This window comes from Macaca nemestrina, chromosome X (genome assembly GCF_043159975.1).
Source record: "Macaca nemestrina isolate mMacNem1 chromosome X, mMacNem.hap1, whole genome shotgun sequence".
NCBI lineage: Eukaryota > Metazoa > Chordata > Mammalia > Primates > Cercopithecidae > Macaca > Macaca nemestrina.
This window is the reverse complement of record NC_092145.1, coordinates 37,736,814-37,751,208: the sequence shown is the minus strand read 5'-3', so window position 1 is coordinate 37,751,208 and position 14,395 is coordinate 37,736,814. Positions and strand designations below refer to the sequence as shown.

The 14,395-nt window shown below is 35.2% G+C and overlaps 1 protein-coding gene across 12 annotated transcripts in view; it reads right to left on the bottom strand.

Annotated features, from left to right (window-relative positions):
- The window catches only part of LOC105468375 (kelch like family member 13), a 209,602-nt gene that overhangs the window by 19,885 nt on the left and 175,322 nt on the right, over window positions 1-14,395 (bottom strand). For 11 of the 12 annotated variants that reach the window (XM_011718489.3, XM_011718487.2, XM_011718488.2 and 8 more), the window contains 2 exons: window positions 3,146-3,278; window positions 2,428-2,624 (listed from right to left, as the gene is read on the bottom strand). In XM_011718489.3, coding sequence (XP_011716791.1) covers window positions 2,428-2,624; window positions 3,146-3,278 — 330 coding nt within the window. Of the gene's footprint in view, window positions 1-2,427; window positions 2,625-3,145; window positions 3,279-14,027; window positions 14,104-14,395 lie in introns of those variants that run through there. The other variant, XM_071088559.1, reaches the window with a different exon arrangement.

Below are 14,395 nucleotides of genomic sequence, written 5' to 3'. Positions count from 1 at the left end.
CAAAAAAATAATGAACATGAGATTTAAGGCAATATTAAGTGTTTATAAAAATGAAGACATTTCTAAATTGTTAAACAATTATAATAAATGTTTCAACACAGGTTAAGGAACCAACAGTCTAATTGCTGGAAATTAGCATTACAAAGTGACTATGGCCTCATCTTTAAATAAAATTGCTTTAAATACAGTTATCTAGAACAAAATTCTTTTCTATTATTGTGACAATAATATTACTATAACTTTCTTGTATTGTGTATTATCCAGTTTGGTCCTTTTCTTTCAGGTAAAGGAACTGATCACAATCAATATCTGAAGTTCTAAGTACTAAACTTTCGTATTAGAGGATAGGCCAACAATGTCTCTTGTTAATGAATAGTTTCAAAGAAATCATGGCACTTTCCTTAATTTGGCTCACCATGACCATGTGTTGCTAAGATCAGTATAAAGTAATGTTAAGAATCTATAAGTATAAGCTTTAAGTGTTACTGCTAAATTAAATTCTGGACTTGAGGCATTTTGAAAATCACATTCAATACGATTCATTTTTCCTTGAAATGAAGTTGTTATATCATGCCAGTGACACAACCACAGGTGAGATCCTAATAGCTCTTGAGGGAATGGGCCTTGTATGATCAAATTAAAATAAAATTTAGCACCTAAATTCAGTAATGGAGGCAAGCAATAGCATGGGAATTAACCAACCTCACTTGGGCTACTTGTGCAATAAAGAAGACAATACAAGTCAACAATATAGCACTATGCTGCCATAAACACCCTTAAAAGTAGCAATTAGTTCAAATTTTATAAGTAATTGTGAGACAGTAGTCTGAGTTTTCTAAAATCAAACGTACAAAAAACACACTTTCTTTTTTTTTTTTTTTTTTGAGACGGAGTCTCGCTCTGTCGCCGGGGCTGGAGCGCAGTGGCCGGATCTCAGCTCACTGCAAGCTCCGCCTCCCGGGTTTACGCCATTCTCCTGCCTCAGCCTCCTGTGTAGCTGGGACTACAGGCGCCGGCCACCTCGCCCGGCTAGTTTTTTGTATTTTTTTAGTAGAGACGGGGTTTCACCGTGTTCGCCAGGATGGTCTCGATCTCCTGACCTCGTGATCCGCCCGTCTCGGCCTCCCAAAGTGCTGGGATTACAGGCTTGAGCCACCGCGCCCGGCCAAAACACACTTTCAATAGGCCAGTTAAATTAGTCATTGGCTGACTTTGTAAGATAGTAAGTACCTTAATAATAAAATAATTAAGGACATGTTCTCTTGAAAGTTACTGTTTTAAAGAAGGTTCCATGTTCAAAAAACGTACGTTGCAAAGATCTGACAGCAATTATTTACCGATGCTAAGATTGATATGAGTTAAAAAAAATTAAAGAAAACATATCCGTCAACATAATGAGTTAGAAAATATACCAAAAATTACTATTGCCAGAATTCTTAATCAGAAAAACAAGCTCCAGACCTCTGGAAGTCTTGGCAATATTTCTGTAAAATGTAGCCATTTATCTTCCCAGAAGTAAAACTTAAGGGCCTCAGCTAAAATAAAATACTCTCTTCAGGAACTGGGCGACTACCACTAAGTACTTCACTGATTGGTGGTTGTATGTGCCCTATCTTATTTATTAAAAAACGGCTAAACACTATTCAGTAGGTGATATGTTTCTATGGAATCAAGACTGACATTCTTACAGGTTTGCCCATAGGTATTAGTTCTTCTTAAGATCTAGCTCCCATATTAAAAGATGAAATTTTAAAAGAGTTCTAGAAGTTCAGATTACTTTTCCATTCAATTACATTTAAGAAGCCTGCTTGTATAGTCATTAAGGTGAATAAAACCAGATTATGGTACATACCATTATCAAACAGTTAAAGTATATATCTTTATCAAACATTATTAGTATCTAATGTCATTTGATTACACAGAGGTTTTTTTCTTTCTTCCTGAGATGGAGTCTCACTCTTGTTGCCCAGGCTGGAGTGCAATGGCTCGATCTCAGTTCACCACAACCTCCACCTCCCAGGTTCAAGTGATTCTCCTGCCTCAGCCTCCCAAGTAGCTGGAATTACAGGCATGCACCACCATGCCCAGCTAATTTTTGTATTTTTAGTAGAGACAGGGTTTCTCCGTGTTGGTCAGGCTGGTCTTGAACTCCCGACCTCAGATGATCCGCCCACCTCGGCCTCCCAAAGTGCTGGGATTACAGGCGTGAGCCACCACTCCCAGCCAACACAGAGGCTTTTATTAAATGATTCTATTTCATACAAATGCACCTGTTTCAATCTCACCTTGCTTACAGATCACATACTATAAGACACACCTGTCTAATGGCAAGTTTCACATTCCTGCACAGCAGATTTCATGAGTCCTAATCTAAACAGGCTACATCAGACTCTACCACAGAAGAAAACAGATTTCAAAATATCTTACCCCAGATATGAGAAATACTTTACAGAAGTCCAAAACTGGCAGAATCTGTAGAAAACTGGCAGCTTCCAGCGTGTCTTGAAGGTTGTCCATATTAAGAGAAAGTTTTGCAGTATAAATGAAATCAATAATTTTCCTTAGACCAACTTTGCTCACACCATGAAGTTTAATGCACATTAAATCTTGTTCTTTCATTCCACCTTAAATAAAAAGACATTCAATTAAATGAAGGTGGATAATTATGGTCAAACTCACTTCTGCTGCTAATTAGATGCAATAAAATCAAGGGAAAGTCTTATTTTATATAAGCAGTTGTATTAGAGTCAGTCTGCTGCACATTTTACCGTTAAAATAAAGTACTTAAAAAGGATAATCCTATACTAATGGAGGTCATATATGATGCAAGTGCTTCCAAAATGTTCTCACTTCCTATCTTTTGATATAGAGTAGAGATTGTATTAGCAGGACACAGAGTCTCTAATGGCCCACTCAGATATGAGCTTGAAAAAGAAAAGCTGTGAGATAAAAATGGACAGTCTGAAAAAAAGTGCATCAACTTTCCATGTTAAAACAGCACCACCGAAAACCATACATACTGTTGTATACTTCTTTTGAAGTTATTTCCAAAAGAACTAAATTTCAGGTTAGAAATAAAAAAGATTTAAACACAGATTTTTCATATTGTTTTAATGTGGCTTCAGAGTTTTAAAAGGCAAACTACCTGTGAACATAGCCTTGAAGTAATCGCTAGCAGATGCCATCATGACTCTATGCACAGGGAAAGCATCATCTGTGTCACCTGGCATCAGGGTCACATCGCAAAGCAATCCTTCAAGTCGAAGCTGGTCAAAGCCCTACAACAAGAACATGAGTTGAGTCACTAATCAAGGTAAAATGAGGTTACAAATCTTTGTGTGCTAAAATTGTTTGAATATTAATGTGGTGCAACATATGTGGAACATAAAGGCAACAGAATAATTATTCAGGAGAAGAAAAAATAACTGCACAACTTTCCTGATATGTGACACTGCATATTTTCTTTCACTGCAGTAATAACACAAAATTAAGATTAATTTAGGTTAAAAACGATTAAGGAAAGAGTATATATGTTTGCTTATTTACACAATTTTGAGATTTTACCTTATTTTGAAAAATAATTACAATGTGCACTTCTATTTTCCCATCTGCAGAATGAGAGTATTAGACTGTCCAACATTCCTTTTCACGATAATTTAATAGTCCTTTTATAGTGCTTGACTGAAGCATCTTGGTTTTGTTTTGTTTGGGGGGAGGTTGAGAAAGAAAAGTAGAGAGCAACTGTACTGAGTACATGATAGGAGTTCTTTCTACTAATTGTATTGTTTCACCTCTCTGAGAAGGCTGTACTCAGTACATTGCTGCTGCCTGACCAAATATCTTTCAAGTTTCAAGTTTGAGACTTAATTATCTTTGGGGAAAAAAAGCCCAGGAAACCCCAACGTGAGACTTAATTGTCTCCAAATGCATAAAGGTTTAGTGGAAAATTAACAGGCTAGCAGCCACAATTCAGAGGAATGACAGAGCTCTGGTGAGAAGAATCCTTGTTGATTAGTTTTTCCACTACACCCTGATGGTCTCAACTAATGACAGACAAACAGTAGTTCTATTGATATAAGTTAGAAGAATGACAATCACTTTAAGATTATAACAGGTTGAATCTACAACATACACATCTTTCAAAACATCATGTTTTTCGTTTTTTATCTTTTATTTTTAATTTTTATGGGTACACAGTAGATGTATGCTTTAGGGGATGGATACCCCATTCACCATGGTGTGATTAAAATATCATGTTTTACATGACAAATTATATATAATGTTTATTTGTCAATTAGGAATAATGAATTTAAAAGGATTATAACAGACTAGTAAAGTACACCAAAAGGGGACAATATACAATTTAATAATGATGCAAAACAAATGAACATTTTGGCAAGATTGAGTCTGTAGTTTCAAAGATAGAAATGTTTCATTATAAAAAATCAGGAAGACAGATACACAAATTGCTTTCTAATAATAAAATACAGTAAGAATCAATAGCATTGATTACTCTGTCCCCTTCATATTTTAACGACTTCAAATAAAACTAAGGTTACGTTTCACAGATTTAAAGAGCAAAAGGCGTAACATATTAAGAACGCAGTTTTAAAAATATTGATCCTACACATATGTGTAATATAAACCCCAGTTAAGTTTCTCATTTTAATTTTAAAACTGCTTTTTAAAGAAAATGCTTGAATTACAGAACTGGAACTTCAAAGAGATGATCTGATCCAGCCACTTTCCCTCTAGGGAAAGAGATGAACATTTTCATTCCAAAACTATTTACACATTATGCATACACTTTAAAACAAGTGTATATATCATATTTTTCTTTTTCCAACAATGATTTACATGTTTGTTAACAAATATCAAATCTTTCACAAATGTCCTTTTTTCTTTGTAAACATTATATACCCTATGCCACTATTTTTATTTTCCATTGCTAATTCGTCTGCTGTTTCTGTTATTTAGAAGAGTAGAAGTAAAATAATAATAGCTCATCTTGTAAAAAGAGATGCCAATTTTACGGGAATATTCTCATGCTGAAGGCATGCGAAGAGCCATTTCAGCTCTTTTAAAATTGATATATGGGGTCTAAATTGCAATAAATTTGTGGGAATCACCTTTCAAATGTAGAGTATTGGGAAGTACTCAGTGAGGACACTAGGGTGTGGGACAGGATAGTCAAGTATCAGCTGAAACAGTTGAGACTAGCATCTTTGAATTCCCCAGTGTTTGGCATATTGTTGGTACTTAATATGTGTTCCATGAACACATTGTTTGTTCCATGAACAAACAAACAAAATTTCACTCAGAAGCTACCACTGGTAACTTTAAATCCATGTAGCCACATTGGGTAGGATGTAAACTTTGCAACAAGTTAACTGGAAACCAGGAACTTATTTGTGAAACCTCTTCCAATAATAAACTGAGTTGTGCTTAAAGTGTTCGTTTGTGGTAGTTTGTGGTAGTGGTAAAGGTTAAGGTAAGAGAAAAGGTAGTGAACCAGGAGCTGGGGAGAAAACATTGGCTCCCAAACTTGTGTTTGTTTTCTCCCTCATATAAATTTCAGGTTTAAAAATTTAATATGTGCTTGTATGTTTTTTGAAGTCAAAATACAGAAGGATATAAGTTTAAAACTTAAAGGCTACCTCTTTCACTTACTAGAAGTAACTACTGTTAACAGTTTAGTAAGCATACTTCAAGACCTCATTCTCTATGTATCATAATCTACATTATGCTTGTATTAAAATATATAAAGGCCTTTTTAAAGTGGGTTACTATACATACTGTTGTGCATTTTAAAATTCACTTGAGCAGATAACACAGATAGTCTTCTATCTCAGTGCACAGGACTTACTTCATTCTTTTAGTGCATGCACAGTAATCTATAGTGGGGGCATGTCGTAAGTTATTTATCCATTCCCATTTAGTTGAACACTCAGGTTTTCCCTCAATTTTCGCAGTTAAAAGCAATGCTGCAATTAACTTCCTTGTACATACACTTAGTTGTGTAAGTATATCTGTGGGAGATAGTCTCAGGATTGAAGTTGTTGGTTTGAAGGACATTTAGTTTTAAAGTTTTAAAGAGCTAATGGCAAGTTAAAGGATTTGATTTTTCTTGGGAGAAATAACATACCTTGGGCATTGGCATAAAAGAGAGATGACTAATGAGATGAGCCTAGGTACTGTATGCCCCCTTTATTTTTATTTATCAAATAGGTTTTTATTCTTCTTCTCTAAAGCATACGTAGACAATATCTTTATAAAGCAATTCTGGCTTATTTAATCAAAATCAATGATTGTATCTGATCCATTATTTTCTTCCACTAAAGAACAAAAACAAACCAAAAAAAAAAAAAAAAAAAGAAAGAAAACCTTCTTGGCTTATTTGCTAGCCTCCTGACTTTAAAATATTCCTGCAAATATTTTACAATTGTATTGAATAGTCAGTATGTTCCATTCCTACTATGTATTACTTCTTTTTCCCTCTGAAAAAAGAAGTAGCTAATGCATCTTGTATCGTTAGCTGTGTAATTTCTTGTTTTGTCCATATTCCATTCAAACTGCTTGTGGAGGTATGAAATCAATGCTCAAGATCTGGACAGCTTTGCTCAGCTAAGACACCGGGAGCTTTTATCCTCTTCACAGATTTTATCATTTTGCGTCCCTTTACACTATCATTTTTTAAAAAATCCTTTAACCTTTCTCAGTATAATCTGGTGTCCCAAAAGAAAAGAAGTTGAGGCACCTACAGCATTTTTAACAAATTCGGAGTATCTTCTATTCCACGCTTAATTTATCTACCTTTGGCAAGTTATCTGCTTTTGTAAGGTTTTGCATGTATTTTCACAACATACAGCGTCCCTTTCTAAACATTTCATAACCTTTATTTTTATATGCATAAATGAACGACCCCGCTATCCAATTCCATATTAGTGAATTTTATTCTACATTATGTCTATCTTTATCCAAATGATATCTGTCAATTCAGATTGTTTTCAAACAAATTCTAAACATCTTGTTTGTATATCATTTTCCGGATATCCCAGTTCTGTCTAAAGAGAAGCTCCTTCTGACTATACACATTGTTGTGTACAAGAAGGTAGTCATTTCTCTAAACAACTTTTATTCTCTAATCTTCTAGTGGAGTATGTATACATTAAAAGAAAAAGAGAGAGGTTCATTATCCTCCAAAATTCTCATCTGCCTTCTACATATCTACCTTTTGCTTTCACTCATAAATCTTTTCCCAATTTAAGAAGTCTTTCAAAGATTCCTGCCCACTCGAAATAAGTCCTTTTACTGTAAAATCATTTTCTTTCACCAAATTTGTACTCACTCTTCTTGAAAGATTTATATAAACATTTTTGTCTATTTCCATATGCTGGTATACCATATACCTATGCAGCTCTGCTTTAGGCAAATTGTTCAGTTTCCAATTAGTTTTTCAGAGTGTCCTTAAAACTGCTTCTGTTGATTTAAACTCATCATCTTTCCAGTCTTTCTATCTCAACACTTATCTTAGTTCTCTACTTTGCTGTCTCTGTGCCTTGGGTTTGATTTAAGAGGGGCTTGTCTGTCTTCAATTTCTTTAATATTTCCCTTTCTTCTTCTATAAATCTCCCCATATCTTCCTTTATTTTCTTCTCCATATCCTGGAAAAATAGCATCATTTAATGCTATACTGATGCTGGAAAACAGCATTAAAAACATGTTTTTTCTCTTCACTGTATTAAACTTACCTAATGTATCAAAACTTCAACCTCTATTAGAGAGAGGTACATATCTAATACCAGGAAACAAACAAAGACCGAAACATACTAATGAGTTTGATAAATTTTAAAATGATCATATTAAAACAGAATAGAATATGACTTGACATTACAGGATTATAACATGGAAACCAGACAAGCCATGAATAATTTGTATAAAAATTGCTTGGATGTCAATAGCTTTCAAGTGAAATATAATGCTATTTTGAAAAAAAGCTACATTGATACTGTCAGTATTTAAAAGGAATTTGATAAACAAATCATTCAACTAAATTCTACATTAGAACAAACTTACTACCATATTATATCTAGTTTTGATCATTGTCATTTTAAGTAGAGAAAAAACGAAACGCATCCTGAAAAGAGTAGTGAAAATTATAATGGAAAATATGTTCTATGAACAAAGATTAAGGAACTAAAGAAAAGAAAGTTAAGAAATGGCTTTACTCCAATGTTATGTAAATGTAATGTATTCGATAAAAACAATACCAGCCATGTTTTTATGAGGCTGCTTTTCATTTTATTCAAAGGACAGAAAAAGGAACAGATGCTCTTAAGTTAAAAGAAATACATAGGCTGGACATAAATGTTTGTATTAATTTTAAACTCTGTGCTCATTATTTAACACTGCTTAGACGTTAAAAACTTCTTAAAGGCTCTCACTGCATTACAGCACAGCTTCTGGTTGCCAGAGACTTCTTTCATCTGACCCCAACCTTATTTTTTATTAGTTCCCTATGTACTCTGACCCGTCTTATCAGGTTGTTCTCCAAACTATCTTATTGGTAATAAATTTTTTTTTTCACTTGGAATATCCTCCCTCCTTCAAAGACTAGTTTAAATTAGACCTCCTTTGTTGTCGCTGTTTTGTAGAAAAGGGGTCTCGTCATGTTACCCAGACTGGCCTCAAGGATGCCCCCGAACCGCCACCTGTCTCAGCCTCCCAAAATGCTGGGATTACAGGTGTGAGCCACCACACCTGCCCAAATTTCACCTCCTTTGTAAAGCTCTCTCTCACACAATCATCTCTAAAATAATTAGGCATTTTTAGTCTGGATTTCACCATTACTTATTCAATTGTATCCTATAAATTTGTTTCCAGTAAGAGAGATTAGACTTACATTACCTCCTGAAACTCTTTAAAATCAGACAAAAATATATGGGAAAAAAGTTAAAAACACTGAAGGAAAGGGATCTGTGAAAGATAAGAAACAAATTAGGTGAGCCCTGGGACTGTCTAAATTTACTGCCTACGGATTCCCGACAGAGGTACAGGGAGTGGGAACCCAGGCAAAACCTAGTATTCTCCTAGAGCTGAGATTCTGGGGACGTCAAGGCAGATAGGACAGAATATAAGAAGAGAGATCAGCACAGAGAGAGGATTCCAGAGCTCGGAAAACAGTCACCCTCAAGTATTTCAGCGAGTAATGATAAGCATATTTGTCTGCAGAAAGAACCGCCAAAAAGGAGCACAAGGAATACTCTCCAAGGATCACAAAGGGCTGGAAGTCGTTTCTATTCAAACCGTAAGAGTGGAAACCTTACAAGGCTGGGGCCTTAGGTAGAGTGCTCAAAAGGATTCTGTCTCAGTACTGGGGGAAAGTTTGCTCTAGAATAAATGCTGTCCTGGTGCAATTTCACGAAGCTTAAAAGTAAATGAAAACCACATGTTAATGAGAGATGAATTGAGAATGAAAATCAGAATGCAAACTCTCACCAAGCTGATGGTGAGTCCCCACCCCACCCCCTATCTTATATTTCCCAGTGTACCCCAACCTGGACTTATAGGGCATCATGTAACCCGGAAACAGTCACCTGTCAACAGACAGAAAAAGCTCCAGGAGAAGCCCCCTACTTCTTCATTTATTTATTTATTTATTTTTTAAATTTTTTGAAACAGAGTCTCACTCTGTCGCCCAGGCTGGAGTGCAGTGGCGCGATCTCAGCTCACTGCAACCTCCGCCTCCCCCAGGTTCACGCCCTTTTCCTGCCTCAGCCTTCCCAGTAGCTGGGACTTCAAGCGCACGCCGCCTGCCCGGCTAATTTTTTGTATTTTAGTAAAGACGGGGTTTCAACGTGTTAGCCAGGATGGTCTTGATCTCCTGACTTCGTGATCCGCCCGCCTCTGCCTCCCAAAGTGCTGGGATTACAGGCTTGAGCGACTGCGCCCGGCCGTCCACGTCCTTCTTAAAGAGAAGATTCTCAAAGCTTAGACAGCTTGGAGAGGACGCCTCGCCTTGCTTTGCCCCGCCCCGCCCCCTCCTCCTTGGTCAGAGAAGCAGTGATTGTCTTTCTGTGGTGAATATTCAATTCAATTCCTCTCTGTCTTTGGACCAAGATGTGGGTGCAGTCATGATAATTGTGTGGCAGAGCAGGGAAAATAAGGTCCCAGCTTTCAGGCCAAAGGGCCAAAATAGAGCCCTGGCAACTGGAAAGAATCCGGAAGATGGTCCAGGTGGAGGAGCATGGAGAAGAGACCTCACAAAGTTCCATACCATGGAATACTGCTCAACAGTAAAAAGGAACAAACTATTGACATACATAACAAAATGAATGAATCTCAAAAATATTATACCAAGTAAAATAAGCCAGCCCCAAAAGCTTACAGACCATATAATGTCATTTATGTAACATTTCCAAAAAGACAAAAATAAAGCAACAGAAAATAGACCAGTAGCTTCCAGGGTTTAGGGATGGTGGTGGGTATAATTACCAAGGGATAACATGAGGGAGTATGCTGAGGTCATGGAATGGTTCTGTGTCATAATTCTGGAGATTAAATGAAACAATATATATGTTGAAACTCATAAAAGTATGTACTAATAAAAAATTGACTTTTACTGTATGTTAATTTACAAAAATAAAAGTAAAAGGATAAAAGACATACAAAGCAAACACTAATTCAAATAAACCTAGCATGACTACAGTATCAAACAAAATAGATCTCAGAGCATAGTACCAAAAATTAAGCAGGTAATTTCATAATAAAGGTCAGTTTACCAAGAGAACATAAATTCCTTAGATGTTTGTGTGTTTAATAGCAGAGTTTCAAAATGCATGAAGCAAACTCTGAGAGAACTACAAATGGAAATAAATTTACAATTATAATTGGAGATTTCAATACCATTATCTCAATAATTGATTTTAAAGGTGACAGAAACCAGTAAATATATAGAAATTAGCAAGGATATTGAAACAACACTATTAACCAATTGACCTAATTGGCATTTACAGAATACTTCACTGAAGAACAGTAGAAGGCAAATTATTTTCAGGTATATGTGAAACATTTACAAGATAGATCATATTCTGGGCCATAAAACTAGCCTTAAAAAAATTTTTAAGGATTTAAGTCATACAAATTATTAATATGTTCTCTGACCCCAGCTTAATTATATTAGAAATCAAAAATAGAAAAATCTCTGGAAAATCCCCAAATGTTTTGAAACTAAAACATACTTCTAAATAACCCATGAAGAAATCAAAAGACAAACTAGCAAGCATTTTGAACTAAATGAAAATATAACATCAAAAATTGTGGAGGGCAGATGAAGCTCCACTTAGGGGAAATTTATATCAGTCAATGACTATATTAAAGAAGAAGAAACATCTCCTATGAAAGATCTGTTTCTTTCTTTAAAAATTAGAAATAGAAGAGCCAATTTATCCCAAATTAGGCAGAAGAATTGCAATTATAAAGATCACAGTGGAAATCAATGAAATAGAAAACAGAAAGACAGAAAAAGCAATAAGACCAAAAGCTCTATAAATCTGATAAAACTCTAACAAGACTGATTAGGGGAAAAAAGAGAGAAAATACAAATTACCAATGCCAGGATGAATAGAAGTGGCACAAACTAGAGATTCTACAGGTATTAAAAGGATAACAAGGAAATACGAACAACTTCATGCCAATAAATTTGACAACTCAGTTTACACGGACAAATTCTGTGAAAGACACAAGCTACTAAAGTTTTAGAAGAAATAGATAAGCTAAATAGCTACATGTCTACTATAAAATTAAATTTTAATTTAAAATTGTTTCCCCAAGGAAAACTCTAAGATGAAATTGTTTCACTGGTGAAATCTATCAAACATTTAAGGAAGAAAGAACACCCATACCCCACAAACAAATCCAGACTATTAGGAGGAGAGCATATATCCCAAGTTATTCTACATGGCCAGCATTATTCTAATACCAAAACCAGACAAGACAATCACAGAAAGCCAAGATCAAAATCCGCTGGGCACAAAGATGTAAAACTTTTCAACAAAATTTTAGCAAGCTAAATTTACTGATATATAATAATAATAAATACATCATGACCAAGTGAAGAGTTTATACCTCCAATGCAAGGTTGTTTTCACAATCAAAAATTAATCAATATAAATCACCATACTAACAGACTGAAAAAGAAAAATGCTAAGATCATTTCTTAATTGCTACAGAAATAAAAGGCATTTGTCAAAATCCAACATTCATTCCTGATTTTTTTTTTTTAAAGTAAACTCGCCAGATGTGGTGGCTCATGCCTGTAATCCCAGCACTTTGGGAGGTCAGGCAGGAGGATTGCTTAAGCCAGCTGTTTGAGACTAGCCTGAGCAATATAGTGAGACATCGTCTCTACAAAAAAAAAAAAAAAAAAAAAAATTAAATTAGTCGAGTGTTGTGGCACACACATATAGTCCCAGCTACTCTGGAGGCTGAGGAAGGATGATTGCTTGAGCCTGGGAGATGGAGGTTGCAGTAAGCCAAAATCATGCAACTACACTCCAGTCTGGGTGACAGAATAAGACTTTGTCTCAAAAAAAAATTAGAAAAATAAAATAAATTTTTAGCAAACTAAGAATAGGAGAGAACTTCCTCAAACCTACAGGTAACATCATACTTAATGGTGAAAGACTGAATGCTTTCACCATTTTTCTGGAAGTTTTATCCAGTGCAATAAGGTAAGGAAAAAAAGGCATCAGACTGGAAAGAAAAAAGAAAAGAAATAAAACAAGAAAAGAAGAAAAGAAAAATAAAGGAATAAAGGGGAAAGAAAAGAAAGCAAGGGAGGGAGGGCAAAGAAAGGAAGAAAAGGAAGAACAAAGGAAGGAAGGAAGGAAGGAAGGAAGGAAGGAAGGAAGGAAGGAAGGAAGGAAGGAAGGAAGGCAGGCAGGCAGGCAGGCAGGCAGGCTGGCTGGCTTATTTATAGGCGAAATGATTGCCTATATAGGAAAACCTATAGAATCTACCCAAAAAAGCTGCTAGAACTGATAAGTCAGTTTACCAAGGTTGCACAATGCCAGATCAATAATTAATAACAAACTGTATTACTATATACTAGCAACAATCAGAAATTCAAATTATGTATTCCAGCATATTTGACTTTCAAGTTGGTATGTGAGAGCCCTCTCTATCACTTCGGCACTTGCAAATAACCAAAAATACTCAATTGAGAGAGCAGGACAAGAACACACAGAAGTGGCCTAAAAAGGGAAAGCGGCAGACAGTCTTCCAACTTTTATCCTAAAGATGCACAGTCAATTCAAAGAATAAGAATAATGTATTGTACCCCAACCTGAGTGCCCCATGAGCTATGCCCAAGAAAAGCTATAGACTCATTTCCCTATATTCTAGCTGCTATTCAGGAAATGAAAAGAAATTAAAAGTATCATTTTCATAAAAACCACAAGAATCTAGATTGTTTGAACTCTTATTTTATAAAACGTAAATTATCTTAATCATTATGCCTGTTTCTTTTGTTAACAACATATTAACAATATATTTTTAAAGCTGTTTATTTTATTATCATAATGTTTAGAAAAAGGATATACTTCATCAACATGACATTATCAGCAACCCAAGCATTTACCTAAGGATAAACATTCAGAGAAGTTAACCCAGGGAAAGGCAACACATGTTAATCTGTATAGGCTCTTAGAATAACCCATTTCTTTAACATTCTATTAGCTAGATGATAACTTAAGACTATAAAATGATATCTTACATTGACTTTAGAACTAAAAATGAAGAGAGAAAGTAAATAGCTGTAAGGGAGGAAAACACAAAAAGAACAGTCCAATAGGCACCAATCTTAAAATGAGAAAATGTCAACTAGAAGCCTACATAGCCAGAGTAACAAGGCATTTTCAACCTTTATAGGTTTGAGTAAGTATCGCCAGTAATCAGGAAATGATTTGTTTCCATATACCTAAGTATTCTGTAATTAATATACAGTGCCACCAGCTGAAGCATGATACCCTAATTATGGCCTCCAGGTCTTAAGGATGAAAGGGATGTTTTCAACTGGCAGTTAACATTTTTCTCCCTGTTTTTTTCTTTCTTTGTTGTTGTTGTGGTTGTTGTTGTTGTTGTTTTCTTTTCAGCAGGGGAATGGAAGAAAGGCAGGCCAGCAAGAAGACATTCTGCATAATTCTGCTACTTCTATCAAGAATAAAATATTTATTATATCATTCATTCCAAACTTTTAGCCTTTGCTAATACATCTTTTTACATTTATAGTTAATGAACACAATATTTATAGACACTGTATTTTAAAAGGTAAGACAATTTAGAGCAAGACCAGTAGAAATAAAAATACAAAACTATACCATCATCAAATCTGGGT